Here is an 18189-nt window from a genome sequence, read left to right as displayed (position 1 = left end):
TTATTTCTCTAATAATTTTAACGGCCTGGAGTCACAACCACACATCAAGACATTGTTCAGATTATGTTTTTTCAAGATATTTTACATGTTTCCGTCCTGAAATGTGTTTAACTATTTTTTAAGCACCTCATCCCAAACCAAATTCCAAAACGTCATTTTAGAGCTAATAACAGATGCTTGAGCCATTGATATGCAGGCTAACGCAGTTATTAATGCAGTCTAACGCAGTTATTAGAGAGAGAGAGTGAAAGAGAGAGAGGGAGAGAGAGATTAAGCGTGTGTGAATACCTGCGTCTCTGCGTCTCTCAGCAGTATTCAGCAGCAGCGTCTACTAATAGTGAATCTTTAAGTTGAACTGCTTCAAGAACCTCGCTACTGAGAAATGTCATGTAGCTTTTCAGCTGCGAAACTATTTTATTGATAAATTCACAGGGCAGCGCTGATGACAAGTTTCTGTCCACGTGTGTGCGCGAGTGCGTGTCTGTACTGTGTGTGCATCTGTGAGAGAGAGCGGGAGAAAGATAGCGTGATCTCCATACATAAAAAAGGTTGAAGACATGGAAATTGTTTTTCATTTTTACCCTATTGTTTGTTATATTTATTTGCTCAATGTCTTTTGGGATTTGGTTCTTTTACTGTTGTAGATATCCCATAGTATAACAAAAATAATATATATCTCTTCATTGTGTTTGGCCCCCAATATACATTGTATATACTTCATTTTGCTAAAAAAATTTATTACTTACACTTTGCTAATAAAAAAAGAAAGAAAATACAGTTTGTTTTCATGAATGGACAACTTCTACAAGGCCCCATATAAATTAAAGAGGGAGTTTTCAATATGGCCACTGAACTGTAGCCTTTTCGGCTCATCATTTCGGCTGTATAACTACATTAATTCATTTTAGTTAGAACAAAATATTGATTTATGTGCCTCCCTAAGTTTCTTGCTTCAGTGGGAAGCTTGGAGCTACTCAGTACCCATCGACAGGACTTCAGAGAAGATGCATTACCAGCAGATAAAATCTCTCCAGAAAATCTGTTCATTCCTGGTACAACAGAAAATGTGCCAAGGTCAAGGCACACCAAAAAAAAACAAAAAAAATCAAAATGTGTAATTTTGGATAAAAGATTATTCCAAATACATATGTGGTAAGTCACTTTCAATGTAAAGCTAACCTTTTTAAAAGCTCTTATTGTGTTTCCCCTCACGCACTGGACATGAATTCCTTCCTCATAATAAACTTGACGACTCAAAATGGGTCTCAAACCCAACGATTTTGCATGTAATCCATCACCATCATATGCCAACAAGCCCTTCGATGGAGTTTGTCTTTAATTAACATGAATGATTGGAGCATCCCTCGCACTCCCCCAAAAACATACCGCATGGGGAGTCAAACCACATGGGATCACCTCCAGACAGCTTCAATTAACTGTGGCTTTATTTAATTACATATGTATTTGGAAATAAATTCGAATTAAATCTGTGGCTCTTGTTATTCTTCCTCACATGGATACTCAAGCATCTATCAACTTTGCTGACATACGCTATGCCCCATAAATAGTGATTACTGAAGGACGACAGATATTCAGTCGTGAATTGTACAGACAATTCTCTCCAAAGGGGAAATAAAAACTTTCTTAATCTGTCTCATATAACAAGAAAGTGTGTGCGCGAGTGCGTGTCTGTACTGTGTGTGCGTCTGTGAGAGAGAACGGGAGAAAGAAAGTGTGATTTCCGTATATAAAAAAGGTTGAAGACATGTAAATTGTTTGTCATTTTTTACCCTATTGTTTGTTATATTTATTCGCTCAATGTCTTCTGGGGTTTTGGTTCTTTTACTGTTGTAGATATCCCATAGTATAACAAAAATAATATATATCTCTTCATTGTGTTTGGCCCCCAATATACATTGTATATACTTCATTTTGCTAAAAAAATTTATTACTTACACTTTGCTAATAAAAAAAGAAAGAAAATACAGTTTGTTTTCATGAATGGACAACTTCTACAAGGCCCCATATAAATTAAAGAGGGAGTTTTCAATATGGCCACTGAACTGTAGCCTTTTCGGCTCATCATTTCGGCTGTATAACTACATTAATTCATTTTAGTTAGAACAAAATATTGATTTATGTGCCTCCCTAAGTTTCTTGCTTCAGTGGGAAGCTTGGAGCTACTCAGTACCCATCGACAGGACTTCAGAGAAGATGCATTACCAGCAGATAAAATCTCTCCAGAAAATCTGTTCATTCCTGGTACAACAGAAAATGTGCCAAGGTCAAGGCACACCAAAAAAAAACAAAAAAAATCAAAATGTGTAATTTTGGATAAAAGATTATTCCAAATACATATGTGGTAAGTCACTTTCAATGTAAAGCTAACCTTTTTAAAAGCTCTTATTGTGTTTCCCCTCACGCACTGGACATGAATTCCTTCCTCATAATAAACTTGACGACTCAAAATGGGTCTCAAACCCAACGATTTTGCATGTAATCCATCACCATCATATGCCAACAAGCCCTTCGATGGAGTTTGTCTTTAATTAACATGAATGATTGGAGCATCCCTCGCACTCCCCCAAAAACATACCGCATGGGGAGTCAAACCACATGGGATCACCTCCAGACAGCTTCAATTAACTGTGGCTTTATTTAATTACATATGTATTTGGAAATAAATTCGAATTAAATCTGTGGCTCTTGTTATTCTTCCTCACATGGATACTCAAGCATCTATCAACTTTGCTGACATACGCTATGCCCCATAAATAGTGATTACTGAAGGACGACAGATATTCAGTCGTGAATTGTACAGACAATTCTCTCCAAAGGGGAAATAAAAACTTTCTTAATCTGTCTCATATAACAAGAAAACTTCTGAGCTCTTTTAACTCCCAGAAACTTTTCAAATTTGGTGCATGCTACCACTGACAAAACATCTGAACGCTATTGTTATCTATTATACATTGACTTTTTGGTCTCTAACTTCAATGTGATGTTAGACTTAAAAGTATGAACAGGTCTGCCCAAAATAACTTGAATTAATTTTTCATTCATTTTTACCACAGAAAATAAAAAGTCATGAATATAGAGCTGTCTTTAAAACGTACTTGTGAAAGTGATGTTGAAGCCGCGTTCTGTGTACGTATGATCAGTCAGAAACTCCAGCCTGGCCACGTGGCCGCTGGTAGTGATGGGTGATGGCAGCACATCTCCAGAAAAGGTGCCCAGAATTGGTGACTCTGCCTTGCCGCCGTCTTTAATGGACAGGAAGTCAAACTGTTTCTCCATGCTCAGGTCGTTAAAGGCCATGTTGATGCGGCTCTCGGGTTTGGCGATGATCAGCCACACGCAGTGCATATTGTTTCCGTACTCCTGAGGGTAGTTTGGTGATAGCAGGACTCCAGATGGAGTTGTGAAGTTGAAGAAACACGAAACTGAGAAAAGGACAAAGAGATAAAACAAGCAACAGTTAAACACAGGAGGCGTCGTGCGTCAAACTGTGAAGCGAACTCGAGATTAAAACTGCCACTGAAGCTAAAATCAATTCACAATGCATAGGGAGGTCATTTGTTGTTGCTTAAACAATACAGCAAGACAGGAGAGGAAAAATTACAGCTTGGAGGATGTGCATAGTGTGATAGTAGCATCTGTAACTGCAACATATAACACCTCTCAGACCTAGACAATAGACATTTTATGAAAAGGCCCTTTCAGTCAATAGTTCTTAAAATAACCAATTTTTTTTTCTTAGTGGGAAGGACATATGAATGATCTAAAGAACCTTTTCCCTTTTTCCCTTCTGTTTTGTGCAACAGAAGGTTCTATAGATGCTGGTTCTTCATGGAACCGTAGATGCCATTAAAGAACCTCTATTTTTAATTAATGTCTCGTTTTTTGTTACTAGTTTCTCCTAAGGATGACTTGGGAAATTTGATGATAACATACTCATAGAATTATGTGCCAGGACAACCAGAAGCAATTCTTAAGTTGATTCCCTGAAAAGTGTAAACACTGTGGCTTTATAGAAACATTTATCTATCAAAACATTTATAAATTTGTTGAACCAGACACAGCGACATTGGCTCAACAAATGGCGTGACTTTGGGGCAGGACTATCGGTTGGTCTGACCAATGGAAGACTGAACTTGAATCCCCTCCCCATGGTAAATAAACATTAAATAAACAGACCTACCCTAAAAAAAAAAACATGTATCATGTATCCCTCAAAGCAAGTCAAGTGAGTGGCTAAAATAACAGTGAATAAAAATATTAGGTGTATGACGCCCCTGTGTACAGGTACGCTATGATCTCAACTATTGCAGAAGATAATCAGACTGAAGATGCTGCAGAGGAAGAGAATGTTTATCTGCGGGGAATATCCGCAGGCATTAACTCATTTTCAGGATTTGGGACAAAGCTGAGAGGGCAATAAGCATCACTAAATAGCCATGGGGAGAATGAAAATGAGCTCAGTGGTGGACTGAAGACGAATCGTTATGATTCCACCTCATATGAATGACTTTGCTGTCTGAGCTAATAATAATGTCATAAAATAGCAGAAAACAAAGTTGTGAGTCAATTGCAATTCCACTGATGTAATAGGATGGTAGCCATTATAGTGAAAAATGACTATAGTCTGGGGCAAATTGACGGTATACATGAATCCAAATAATAGAGAAAGAACAGTAATATCAAAACAAGTTGGACAAGCATTAACTGCCAAAAACATTGTATGTTATGACACTCAATTCAAACATTTAAATGCCACAAAAACCTTTCTCTACTTAGCGGTAGCAAACAAGAAAATCAACTGACTGCATTTTTACAAATATGTCTCTTTATATTTTCCTGCTTCTCAAATACGCAGTTTTTCAATTCAGTTAACATTTGTCAACTTCATTATAAGACCCTGATAAAGTAAATAAAGCAACTAAATGTGTTAAATGAACTGTCGCTGTGGCTTTAACTTGAGTTATAGTTAATGATTTAATGGCTCAGCTGATGAGAGGAAGTATCGGTGGGGCCATACTGTGCTAAAGACAATAATAATGGTGCACTATATCCTCCCAGGTGTGATCATGTGGGTGTGGAAAGTAATGCATTTTGGGTAAGATCTGTCACTTACACACACAGCTTGGCTTCTTGGCTGACCACTGATTATTTTTCTGGCAGGTAATGTTCTTTTTTCCTACCAGCTCAAAGGCTGGAAGGCACTCAAAATATAGCTTGTCTCCATGTCGGAAGCCTGTGCCTTCCCTCTTGCCATAGGCTGGGATTCCAGGGTCTCCGCATCCACCCTGGTTAATTTCTGAAAAATAAAAATAAGCATGAGACATTTTTGCAAAAATTTGTTTCCATCGGGGTTTTAATGGTAAAGAAGGGTCAAATAAATTTTTAAATAATACATTAATATTTCTTATTATCAATGTTAAAAACAGTTATGCTACTTAATATTTTTTTGGAAACAGTGATATATATATATATATATATATATCATCTGTGTCACCATTTCTATATCACATCTGCTGGAATCAAAAGATTTTTCCATAATCACACACACCTACACATAGTATATAAGCCTTATACTCTTTTGTGTCTTTCCAACTCACTCCATCTGACAGCAAAGCATATTCATGCAAACTACCTCCATTGCTGCCCCAATGGCATCTGTGAATGGCTTGCTCTCCTAATGAATTGTCTTTTTTCACTCTGTTCCCTTATACCCTCACCTGTCTCAATATGTCAGGGCTCATTTAGAATCACAAGGCCAAAGCTAAAGAAAGAGGCCACTACTGAGAGAGATAGAGAGAGAGCGCGCTACAGTGAAGAAGAAAGTGAGATACCTAGACAGACCTTTTTTCACATTTTCTGTTCTGATTATATACATAGTTTTGTCATGAAACTCTAGATGGTGCAGGCTGATAGGTTCTAACTCAGTCTGATATAATCACATCATTATTCACATGGCGAGTGCTTCTAGTTGCATCAGCAGCCAATGAACCTACTGCTCAACATTCAAATACTTGGCTAGTGCTTGCTGTAGCAGTTGCAGCGCGCTTCAGAAACCCTCCACCTTCCCCAGCTCCACCTGTATAGATCTGCTACTGCATATTATCATGTATGCTTTATATGTGGGGTTATTGTACATGTTATATGTGCAGCTGGATATATTGGCAGTAGCAAGTCTGTACTTGCTCTGCTGCAGCAGCAGCAGCATAGCAGATCTACTCCGTCAAGACCAAACACATTAATATAGCCATGTATATTACCATGCTAAACTCTCTGAGAGTTGTCATGAGAGAACTATGGAATTATTCAGATGTAATGTAGACATTGTACAATAAGTTAAATGGAGCTAACAGTACTATACTTTACACTATTAAAAATAAAACGTATTTATTAGCATCTATGGTTCCATGAAGAAACTTTGGTATTTGTGGAACTTACAAAAATACATATATACATACATACATACATACATACATATATTCTTCTATGGCAACATTTAATTATTTATTTTGCTAGCCCAAACATCTCACTAATTCTACTGACCTCTTGATAGAGTTTGGACTTGGCATGTTACTAAGTTATAATGCTCTAACATGAATAAAAATGCATAGTGTACACACACATATTTGATTTAAAAAGGTGTTTCTCTAATGCCTAGGTCACTTAAACACATCAGATGATGTATAAACATTTAGATGTGCCTTGATGCCAACCTCCACATACTGCCAGAGAAGGCAAAATTTTTCCAGTTCTGGACAGGTGACAGGCCTCTACCTGGACTGAATCTCTATCCTTTATCTTGGGATTTACATCTTGAGTTTACTTCTGACCATATCAATCAGTTAAGGCAAGAGGATTGTGAGAGAAAATTTCTCCTGAGCTGACAAATATTACGCAGCAAGTCATCCCTGTGGGAGTGTATGTATGCGTGATTCCTTAAGTGCCCCAGCTAACACTTTGTTACAGCTGTCTTCGGCTTGGTGACAAACAAACTGTCTCTGAGAGCCGACATGTGCACTTTCATAAGGGGCGACATTTGTTATTTACCCATTTCAAATTTCCTATGATTTATTCATGTCACTTAGATTTTTTCTTTTAAACTCTGAGAACACAGATGGAAGTCATTGATTTTCTAATGAAGGATTACTAATTATACAGGAAGGCACAAGTACTAATAAATCCATTAATCTTTACCCATCGTACGAGTTAAGAATTATTTTTTACCTCCAGCATGCACCTGGGGTCGGCAATAGGCTACACTTCTTCTGTATTCAGCCATATTGCAGTGTGTATAACAGTTAAAATCCTCAAAATGCGCTCCACAAGCAGAAGCAGCAGTGATACAGATCTGCATGTGCACATATAAAATATTAAGCAGCCTATCTGTTTTCAACATTGATAATAATGTTTCTTGAGCACCAAATCAGCATATTAGAATGATTTCTGAAGGATCATGTGACACTTAAGATTGCTGAAATTAGGTTTGCCATCACAGGAATACATTACAGTTTTTAAAAACATTCAAATAGAAATCGGTTCTTACAAATTGTAAAAATATTTAACAATATTGCTTTTTTTACTGTATATTAAGCATTAAAGAGGGTTAACTGACTTCAGGAAGACAACAGTAAATATTATGAAAACATTGACATGAACAGTTCCCTCAGCACACTACCATTCAACTTCGCTTTGGAGCTCCAGTTATGAGTTATATAAATGCAGAAGATGAGTAGGAAAACAAAAAATGAGTGAGAAAATAATAATTTTAAAGCGACATTTTAAATGTGAATCCTCTAGTAAAGAGCAGAAGGGGATATGCCCCTGGCAAGCCCGCTTTCTGTGTGTTTTTTTTCTTTTTCTTTTATGGCTGAGATCAGATCGTAAATAAAAAAAAAATTTTATGATGAGTGTTTGTCATCAGTTATGATGCCCTGTTCTTAATGGAGCGTCAAATATGCTCGGACGTCCATTAGCCTCAGAGCAATGTAACATGCTGACAAGTGGTATGATTAACCAGCAAATCTTGACATCATCTAACTTCTTTGCAGACTGTTGCATTGAAGATGAGGAAAACTCCCTAAAGCCCTGCACAGGCCTCAAATCTAGGCCCTAGCCCGCCCGGGACGCTTAAGCCCCCGCTTAATTCTCGGCCTGAGTCCGACTGGACGACTGAGTCCGACCTCCCCATTACACAGCCTACTGTTGCAGACATTAAAATAGTTCAGCTTTGTTTTTAATGGCAAAGTAGTTATATTTCTTTTAGTTTAGTTAGCTCGCGTGTGAGCTATGACATGAAAATTGGCCCGAAGCCCGGCCCTAGGGGTGTAAATAAGTCGGGCCCCGTCGTGCTCGGGCTGAAATGCAGGGCTCTAAAACTCCCTGTTATTGTAAGCAATTTTGGATTGGAATGTACATATAGGCAATATAAAGACAATGGACATACAACAGTGATCTTTTCTATTTGGTGGATTTTCTCAGCAAATATTGATATAAGTGATTAGTTTTGATTAATTAAATTAATTTATCGCTATATCATGTCATATCAATGATGTTGGGGGGTATGTACACTGCTCCACTTTCTTCTTATGTTTTTGCAGTGGATAAAATGCATACAAACTCAGGGCCTAGATGCTTATTGTGTATCTGACAGCAAATATTGGTTTGTAATTTATGAAATGTGCCAAAGTCCCCCATGTGCGGTGCAATTCTGAAAGAGGGCCAGGATGAAAGCTCTGGTGTTTTCATTTCCAATCAGACATAGACTCTGAAAACTGAAAATTAGTAGCCACTCTTGCATGATATCCTCCCTGCCCCATGGCCCTCATTCCAGCAAGGTTAAACAATCACAGGCTGCTTTGATGACCCTCACCACATGTGCAAAACTTATAATGGTGAAGCGAGAAATAGAAAATGAGGCTGTTCCTGTACACTCAGTAGATAGCAGGCAAATAGCAGGAAGCTACAAGAAAATTGAGAAATTTGCTCAGAGGAAATCATAAGGTGCGAGATTTGACTAGCTATGTGTATAACATCAATGTGAACGTCTGCCAATGACCTTATTATAAAATGTCTGCTTCACTCTGAAAATTACATGCAATCAAGAATAATTTAAGCAAAGAATAAATAAGCATTCAAAGGCTTTTCATTGCCAGTCATCTGATTCATCTGAGACATAAGTGGTTATGGTGATACAGAAATAGAGGAGGGAAAAAGAGCAATGCATTTGTTGATTTCAGTGATATATCATGATATATCAATGCAATGACAACTACGGTAAGAGTCTTCAACTGAGAATAGTCTATGACATGATAATTACCAAATGTAGGAATGTTAATCTTTTTTTTTTGCATTATATTAAATGTGATATGTGAATGTGATATACTATATCACATTAAATCATTCTTTATCACATTTATTTTATTTTTTTTACATAGGAAACGTTGTATGACACAAATACATAAAAATAAATAAATAAATAAATATTTATTATTATTATTATTAGTAGTAGTAGTAGTAATAGTGGTTTTGTTGTTGTTGTTAAATATAAACAAATATATTTTGTATTATTTATTTATTTTCTCTCTATACTAAATGTCAAAATATCTTCTTCTGTGATCAACAGAAGAAAGAAACTCATAGAGGTTTGGAACAACTTGAGGGTAAGTAGGATGACAATTTTCATGTTTGGGTGAACTATCCCTTAAGCTCGCTCTGAACCCAAATGCAAAGAATTTCCTTTACTTACCTTCGTAAGAAACCTTAAAGCCCAGGGAGCCACTTGTGTCATCCGTTTTAAAATTGAGCCACATCTGATGGCTGGTACTGACCACCAGATCTGGAGTTGTAGTCCCAGACAACCTTAAATCAAAATAAGACAGACAAACACTATAAAACATCACAATAAAACAGTAATTCTTCACTTTCAATATGCGCTCTATCATTTGGCACCTCTCAGGGAACATGGGGAGTTCCTTCATTCCCCCGGCACTAGCCTTCAGGGACCTGCGGAATTGGTCCATAAGGGCTTATGAGACCTGCTAATTAAGCACATTAGACCATCAGGGGACTCTGAGTAACCAGAGAGAATGTGCCCAGGGACACCAGCCATTCAAAAGGAACACAAGCACTTGTACACCTCTGCTAGAGAGCGCACATAAACGGCATCGATAAAACTTTATGAAGACCATAAATTTCAGCACAATTAATAACAACACACTCAGCAACGTTTCCGGAGCATCTGGTGCGCAAATCTGCATTGTGGGGCATCAACGTGTGATGTGGTTTTGGAGCAGGAGTGTTCTTGTTCTAACATTGAGACTCATAGTGATTGACAATAAAGCTTGGGGTATTTCTGCAGTACACTTCTGCTCAGAGGGCTGATGAAATGAGATGAAATAGAGGGGGGCTAAAGGAAGAAACGGCAGAGGAGGAGAGAACGTAGGGGCTGAAGAAAGAGAGGACGCTGAGAGATGAAAGAAGATGGGGAGGAGGTTTATGCACACAGAGAGGAGATTTTAAGAGTGGGAGACACAGCCTGGGAGGAGTTTGAGAGAGGACAGAGAAGAAAGCAAAAGAGGAACAAAAGTACTCACACATGAAAGACTGTCCGCTGATCGCCGATTACAGCTCCATCTCCCACAGTTAGAGTATCGTAGCCCCGCTCTAAGTCAAACTCCTCAAAAGTCAGCTTGATCACCTACACACAGAGAAGAATCAGAGTCAGCTTTCTGAACTTGGTTAGAAAAACAGCGAACCAGTACTTTATTTTTTTCTTAAAACCCCCTTCGTTTGAATAAATAAATAAATTCTTGTGGACGAGTAACCTAATTATAACACCAGACATTTCATAATATTTTGATATCAGTACTTTTCAGATTGCACATACTAAAAGAGGAGAAAAACTCTCTCTGCGGTTGTAGACGAAAGAATTTATGCCTTTGAGTCGAAGGTGCATGTTACTCATTCTTCTCCAAGATGAAAACAAGTCTGCAGAATTTTTTATACAAAAGGAGAAAAGTAAGAGTTATGGAAAGATGAACAATTAAATATAAAGGTTTATTGCTGATAAACACTAAAAAGAAACACTGTGAAAAAAGTATGAATACAAATTAACAAAAAAGTGCTGTCTATTCTCCCTTTTCAAATTGGCTGCCACATTTTCACCAAATTCTTAATGTTTTTGGAGTGCTCAGAGACCAACTCCTAATGAAAAAGCTTATATAAATGCAAATTGCATTCTGTCCTATGGTAAACGCACTCTGCAACAAAGAGTGGCATGGGTGGACTGGCCACATTCTAGGTCACACCGGCAGTGAACACGATTTCATCCTCATTTACCTCCTCTGAACCTTTCTTTTCTCAATCCACCCGCTCACCTCGAGTGAATCCCACTGTGTCCTGTGCGGTGTGTATGACGATGAGCGACAGCACTTTGGGCGGGGCGACCCTCAGTTGACTCACTGAGTGATTATGATGCAAAGGCTGATCCCAACAAGTCAATACTCTGAGACAGAGCATGAAACGTGACCATCACGCCACACTAAGACCTTCTTTATATAAAGTCACACAACAAAACTCAGAGAACAAATAAGGCATTACAGAAAGTGATTTGATAATGTTTAGTCATCAAATGATTGCATAGAGGATGAAGATCTGTCTCTTAATCTAGCAAACTTTGCATAATTATCATAATGTGATTATATTACATTGCATACAGCTGCCTGTGATTGAGGAATTTTTTTTTGTCCCAAAACAAAAGCAAAAGCAAATATTCTACATGATAGGTAAAATGAAATTATTGCAAGAGCAAACTTAAGTATTTATACAAATATTTGTCATACGTGTTGATCATTTGACAGTATATAAAAGCAGATTAATTATTTGGTTAAAAAATTACACATTAATTATTAAAAGCAGCATTTTTTTTCATGTTTTTAAATGTGGAAGGAAAAAGTATTGCAAATAATTTTTTACATTTGTAAAATACAATTGTAAATATTATTACTATTAAAATGTAGATTTGTTTCTCCCCTATAGCTAAGTAAAAAGAGTGCAGCATTTTTCTTGAGCATATTTTAACAGTTTCAATATCCCAGTGACCGGAAATTCATTCACAGAACATATGAGAGAGCCTGAAAATAAAATAAAAAATATAAAATAAAATAAAATAACCACTATGACTGTTAGAAGGAGGGAAATATTGGCACAAGTGTTAATTTTGTCAGACATTTTTAATTTATTCTTAGTCTTTTAAATTATTCTTAGTCTTGGTCATGTGCCAAATGTACATTTTAGTTATTACATATTTAGTCAACCTCGTCCTGTTTTTGTTTTAGTCAAGTTTTAGTCGACTAAATGTCTGGGCATTTTAGTCTAGTTTAAGTCAATTAAATTTTTGTCATATTTCATCATGCTGTATAATGGTTAAACTGATAAAATTTATTTTTGCTCAAAATTATAACCGTAATGATTGTTGTCATTTGATAAATTTATTGCACTTTCATCAATAAGCACAAATCAATAGAATGTGGACACACACGCATGGTTTATTTTACCTCATCTATTGTACTAATTTATTATAGTCTATTTATTATATAAATAAATATCAAAACATATGCACTCTCTCTGCCTATATAATGAAAACTGGTAAAACAAACAAAAAATATTATTTGAATTTGAATACAGTGAAATTCCTAATAATTTCAATAATTCCAAATGACATTAATGTTTCTCTATTAAAACAACAGTGGTTGAGTAAGTGTATTAAATTCAGCAACCACAATTGCAAACAATATGAATGACACTTTCATTTAAGCTGAACACCTCACACGGAGATCGCTAAACTCCAGCTTACTTGTTTGTCGGTGTTTTCAGATCATCATCAGCGCTTCCACAATGAAGAGCGAGCGTGTGCGCATGGTTACTAGATTGCAAAAAATAAGCAAAACACCTAGCAGAAAATGTAACCTTTTAACAGACAAGCTCTGATTTGGGGATTTAAATTCTTGATATCTGGCAACCGCACACATGAAAGCACACATAGAGGCTTGTACAGCAGTTCACAATAATTCACAGTTATCATTTATTAACCTTGTCATCTCGTCATCGTCTTGTTTCAGTCATGGGAAAAAAGCTCATCAACAAACATTTTTCGTCATAGTTTTCGTTAACGAAATTAACATTGACAAACCAAATAACAGCACAGAATATATAAATTAATTAATAAATAGTAATAAATCACTCCCAATGCTCTCAGACAAAAGCCATTGTGAATGCGGTTTCGCAGCTGAGAGCGATAATGCTCAAAGACTACATAGCAGGGAGCGGGACTTGTTAGAGGAACGAGGCTTTTTGTCAAAATAGAAGTCCCTGCAGAAGTGAAGTAGCAGATAATACCAGTCCGCTGAATGACGATAGCGCACAGAATAAAAGAAGGGCTGATAATTAAAATAGAAGAGGACAACAAAAGCAATCAGCCATGAGCAACTCATTCTCTATTATTATGCCTTCTGGGGATCCTCCATCTAAGGCAGAAACGCAGTGTCTAGACTCTGAGCTAATGTTTGTCTGTGAGCGGGGGATTCAGGCCGGTGCAGTTCCACATGCTGACTTCCCTGCAGAGTTCTATCTCTTTCTCTCATTCATTAGCTCCAATTTCAGCCATTTTCCAGCACCCGTCATTAGGCACCACTGTTGACGTAAATAGAATGGACATCTATGAGTAGCAAGTTCATCTTTAACTGTAGCTCCGGGGAATCTGGTACTGAGGCATTACAGACTCTGCTCCGTCTGAACTTCAGTATGTTACTTGTTTTAGTTGATTAAACATATCACACTGTTAACCAAATGTCATTAAATTTCCCTTGCACTTCATATAAGCACTTCAGTCGTTTATTACATTTGTCCACCATATGTCAACTTATTTATTGTGTTTAACGACATTTTGGGATAGAAATAAGATTTTTAACATGTTTGGAATAAAATGACAGGGCCTGTGGTTTAAACCACATGTACGTTTTAAAGGCCCATACAAATTATGCAACAGTATGTGCTAGGGATGTAGAATTGACAGACAGTTGACCCTGAGAGGTCAAGTAAATATCTACAGCGGATCTAAATATTTATAATTAATTATAACTAGTTATGATTAATTATTCATATTTCCCCATGAGCTGATTCGCTACATAAATGAAGTTAACCAACTAACATTATTTCTGTACCCAATATTTTTTAAATTTACAAATGCAATAAAAATATTGGTATCAGCACTCGGTATCGGCAAGTACCAAAAATAAAAGTATCGGTATCGGGCGAGTACTGGAAAAAGTGGTATCGGTGCATCCCTAGTATATGCATAATTGTACATAATTTTATATCTACACAAGAATATCTCGGTCACTACCATCAAAAGTCTGGTGTGAGGCGGCACCGTCTCAGTCTCTGTCCGGAGCGGGTGAAATAATTATAATGCTGAAGGTGAGGTACGTTTTGAATAATGTGTTGCTTATATTTATTGTGTTTAGACATGTCTGTGAAAGATTGTATTACTGTACTGTGTAAAAAAAAATTATAATAATAATTTCAATGCTGAAAAAGCATTTTCAGTGACAATGTTTGGATTTGAAATCAAAATAATGGATAAATGTTGTGTTTGTGGTAAACAGCCACGGGTCAGTAGCGGAGCCAAGAATGGGAATTCCCCCCATTTTCAAAAATGAAATTCAGGCTCTGAATAAATGTCTAAAAATCCTGATTGGAGTATCACTATAAATAGTTATAAATGATAAAAAGAAGGCTTTAAAAAGATCGGTATCGGTGATCTGTATCGGCAGATACTGCTTTCTGTGATCGGCGATCAGTGATCGGCCTCAAAAATCCTGATCGGAGCACCCCTAGTGAGCAAGATGTGTTTTTTTTTTTTATAGATATTAATTAATTCATTATTATTATTAATTAATAATAATTACTTTATTTAGCAAGGATGCATTCAATTGATTAAAGTGACAGTAAATACATTTATAATGTTAAAAAAATAATTCAGTTTTAAATAAATGCTTATTCATCTAAGAATCCTAAAAAAAATGCATCACAGTTTTCACAAAAATATAAGCAGCGCAACTTTTTAGCATTTGTAATAATAAGAAATGTTTATTGAGCAGCAAATCAGCATATTTGAATGATTTGTCAAGGATCATGTGAAACAGAAGACTAAAAAAATCAGGTTTTTTTGTAATATATTGAAATTGAAAACAGTTATTTTGAATTGTAATAATATTTCACAATATTACCGTTTTAACTATTTTTGATCAAATAAATGTCGTTTTGGTGCACATAAGATACTTCTTTCAAAAACAAAATCTTACCAGCCCCAAACTTTTGAACAATAGAATATGTACACAAGTACATCATTTCAGCACCAAGTGAAACCATTCCTACATCCCCTTGGTCAATATGTATTCATCTAATACCCAAAAAACTAAACATGAGTAAAGGTTTTGGTAAGAAGGTTTGGTGTCTGTAAAGAATCACAACAGTTTCCCTACAGTCACCTTATTTATAGCAACATAGTATTCGTATAGCATTTAACATTGTTCAGACAAACTGCTAAATCCTCTGTTAAACAGCTAAGTGCATGTGGTCACATCTCAACCCAACTCCACTGAATGACACAGAAGCTGATATGTCAGACAACTCCATCAAACAAACCAGCGCTTAGATATATACAGTAGTTGCTTCCACCACAATTTAAAGCAAAAAATAAATACTTCACCTTTAAATATTCATTATGCATCAACAAACGCTAAATGATGTCAAATTCTAGCTAACTGTGATGCTAAAGGCTTTAACAGCTGCTGGGGTCTCTCCACACTGGGAGAGTCTTTGGCTCAGGCAGCAAACCAGCTGCGGCGAAATCAAAAGCTCATTGTCAGGTACATTTCATACGGCCCCAGTTCTGGCTCAGTCTCACAGCTAACATCACGTCTTTCCCCGGTACTATTGTGTCAGAACAAAAATAGAATGTCATTACGGTTGTAAAGAGCAAAAACAGCAATGTTCACACACAATCTTCATCTGTGCCCTGCTCTTCAGCCGTGACAGTGTGAAGCAGAACTGTCCTTTACTCACAGGATGAAATAGCGCACTGGGTGGCAGAAAAAAAAGCAGGGGGCACTGATAGAGCCGCTTCACCCCGTTCCATTTGCCCTCCATCTCTCGTTCCCCTTCTCTCCCAATTGAGTCATGGTGATGAGGGGAGAGATTTGTAAAGCCATTTATTTGAACATAGATAAAGAAAATCTGGCAAGCGAGTAAGAAAATGGCCTTGAACTCGACGCCAAAGTCATGACACAGAGCGCCACAGTTTTTGTCTCTACCGTGGTGGCTGCGGAAATGTAGCATTTTTTATCTTCCATTCTCCTTTAATATAACCATCAATGCTTCATTTTTTATGAGTGTGTAGATAACTGGATATTGCACATCATCTCTCGATATCTGTGTATCCTTTTCCCTGCAATCTGCAGTTATTAGCAGGCCCACATGGAAACTGTGCCCACAGAAGACTCCTTAAATTTCCTTAAGAGAGTTTACAAAGTTTTCCCTGTGTGTTTGTTTATTCAATATTCTGGCTAATTTGAAAATACCTTCAGTTTCCAATACGATTAGCTCTATGTGTACTATTATTCACTACTATTCGGGGTCAGTAAGATTTTTTTTTTTAACACTTTAAAATTAATACTTTTATTCAGAAAGCACACATTAAAATGTTCAAAACTGACAGTAAAAATGCTTATAATATTTAAAAAAAAACATTGCAAATAAATTAATCAAAGAATCCTGAAAAACATGCATCAGGGTTTGCACACAAATATATATATATATATATATATATATATATATATGAATTTTGTTTAGTCTCATACATTTTAAGTAAGTGAATAGGCCTATTGTTTGTTATTTTAACAGAACAAATGTAATTATTTTCACAATTAACAGATTTATGATGATTCTAAGCAATTTGAATAAATGTATTTTTAAAATATAACTATTTAAATAAAATCAAATAGATGCAAACAGCTAATAATAAACTATGCCATGATTTTTTTTTTTTGAGTGCAGAAATCTTACCAGTTTCTTCTCTGCTTCATTTAAAAACAACTGACAAATATGCATCACATTAAGGTTATAAATATATTTTTTTCATGTTAAAAATGTGTAATCCAAATGGATGGAAATTGTATATGCAATTCAAATACATACATCTTAAAATTAGGCCTTTTTTTTTTTTTTAATACAGATACTTGAAATTCAAAACCTCTGGAATCGCCACATGAATCATGGTTAATTAATTTAAAATATCCAGTAATATGTTGGACAACAGTTTGAGTCAAAAGAATTGAGAACCACTGTCATAGATTTAAAAAAAAAAAAAGGTGTGTAAACAGTGATAGCATACTAGTGCCACTAGAACATTGATAATAATAAGAAATGTTCCTTGAGCACCAGAGCAGTATATTAGAATGATTTCTGAAGGATCATGTGACAATGAAGACTGGAGTTATGATGCTGCTGAAATTCAGCTTTGCCATCACAGAAGTAAATTACATTTTAAAAATATTAAAATAGAAAAGAGTTAAAGTATTATAGTAATATTTCACAATATCGCTGTTTTTACTGAATTACTTGATCAAATAAATGCAGGCTTGGGAAGCTTAAGAGTCTTCTTTCAAAAAATGTACTGACCCCAATCTTTTGAATGGTAATGTGCATTTTACCATATTTAAATCAGATATTCCCATTAAATCAGAACAGAAAAGGCAAAAGTCGTCTATGGGTTTTGCCTCGGCCTAATTATTGTTTCACTTCAAATGACATGTTCTGATACTCAAGTGTGAAGCTATGTTTCAGCAGCGTGCAGAGAAGCATTTACCTTGGAAGGGTCCGAAGCTGTGATGATCCAGGTGCAGTTAGCATTGTTGTCATATTGTACTGGAAAGTTTGGGGAGGTGATGATGCCACTAGGGCCACGGAGCTGACCACCACACATAGGAGCTGAAAGAAGAGAGAGACAATATGTTAAAGAGCGAATCATGCAGTTTGACTCTTCAGAGAGTGAAACAACATCTCATCTATGAAAGATTTGAGGTATTGGGGAGGGGGGGGGGTGGAAGAGAA

At 36.4% G+C, this 18189-nt stretch overlaps 1 protein-coding gene across 1 annotated transcript in view; it reads right to left on the bottom strand.

The window, feature by feature from the left end:
* LOC107712626 (CUB and sushi domain-containing protein 2-like) overlaps nucleotides 1-18189 on the bottom strand; it is a 290171-nt gene that overhangs the window by 97034 nt on the left and 174948 nt on the right. The window contains exons 10-14 of the mRNA XM_016517947.1: nucleotides 17945-18066; nucleotides 10611-10714; nucleotides 9764-9876; nucleotides 5135-5317; nucleotides 3117-3443 (exon numbers count right to left, since the gene is read on the bottom strand). Coding sequence (XP_016373433.1) covers nucleotides 3117-3443; nucleotides 5135-5317; nucleotides 9764-9876; nucleotides 10611-10714; nucleotides 17945-18066 — 849 coding nt within the window. The remainder of the gene's footprint in view (nucleotides 1-3116; nucleotides 3444-5134; nucleotides 5318-9763; nucleotides 9877-10610; nucleotides 10715-17944; nucleotides 18067-18189) is intronic.

The sequence above is a fragment of the Sinocyclocheilus rhinocerous genome, unplaced genomic scaffold (genome assembly GCF_001515625.1).
Source record: "Sinocyclocheilus rhinocerous isolate Xijiao unplaced genomic scaffold, SAMN03320098_v1.1 scaffold538, whole genome shotgun sequence".
Lineage (NCBI taxonomy): Eukaryota > Metazoa > Chordata > Actinopteri > Cypriniformes > Cyprinidae > Sinocyclocheilus > Sinocyclocheilus rhinocerous.
Note: the sequence above shows the minus strand (reverse complement) of the source record. Positions and strands in the feature narration are given on the sequence as shown.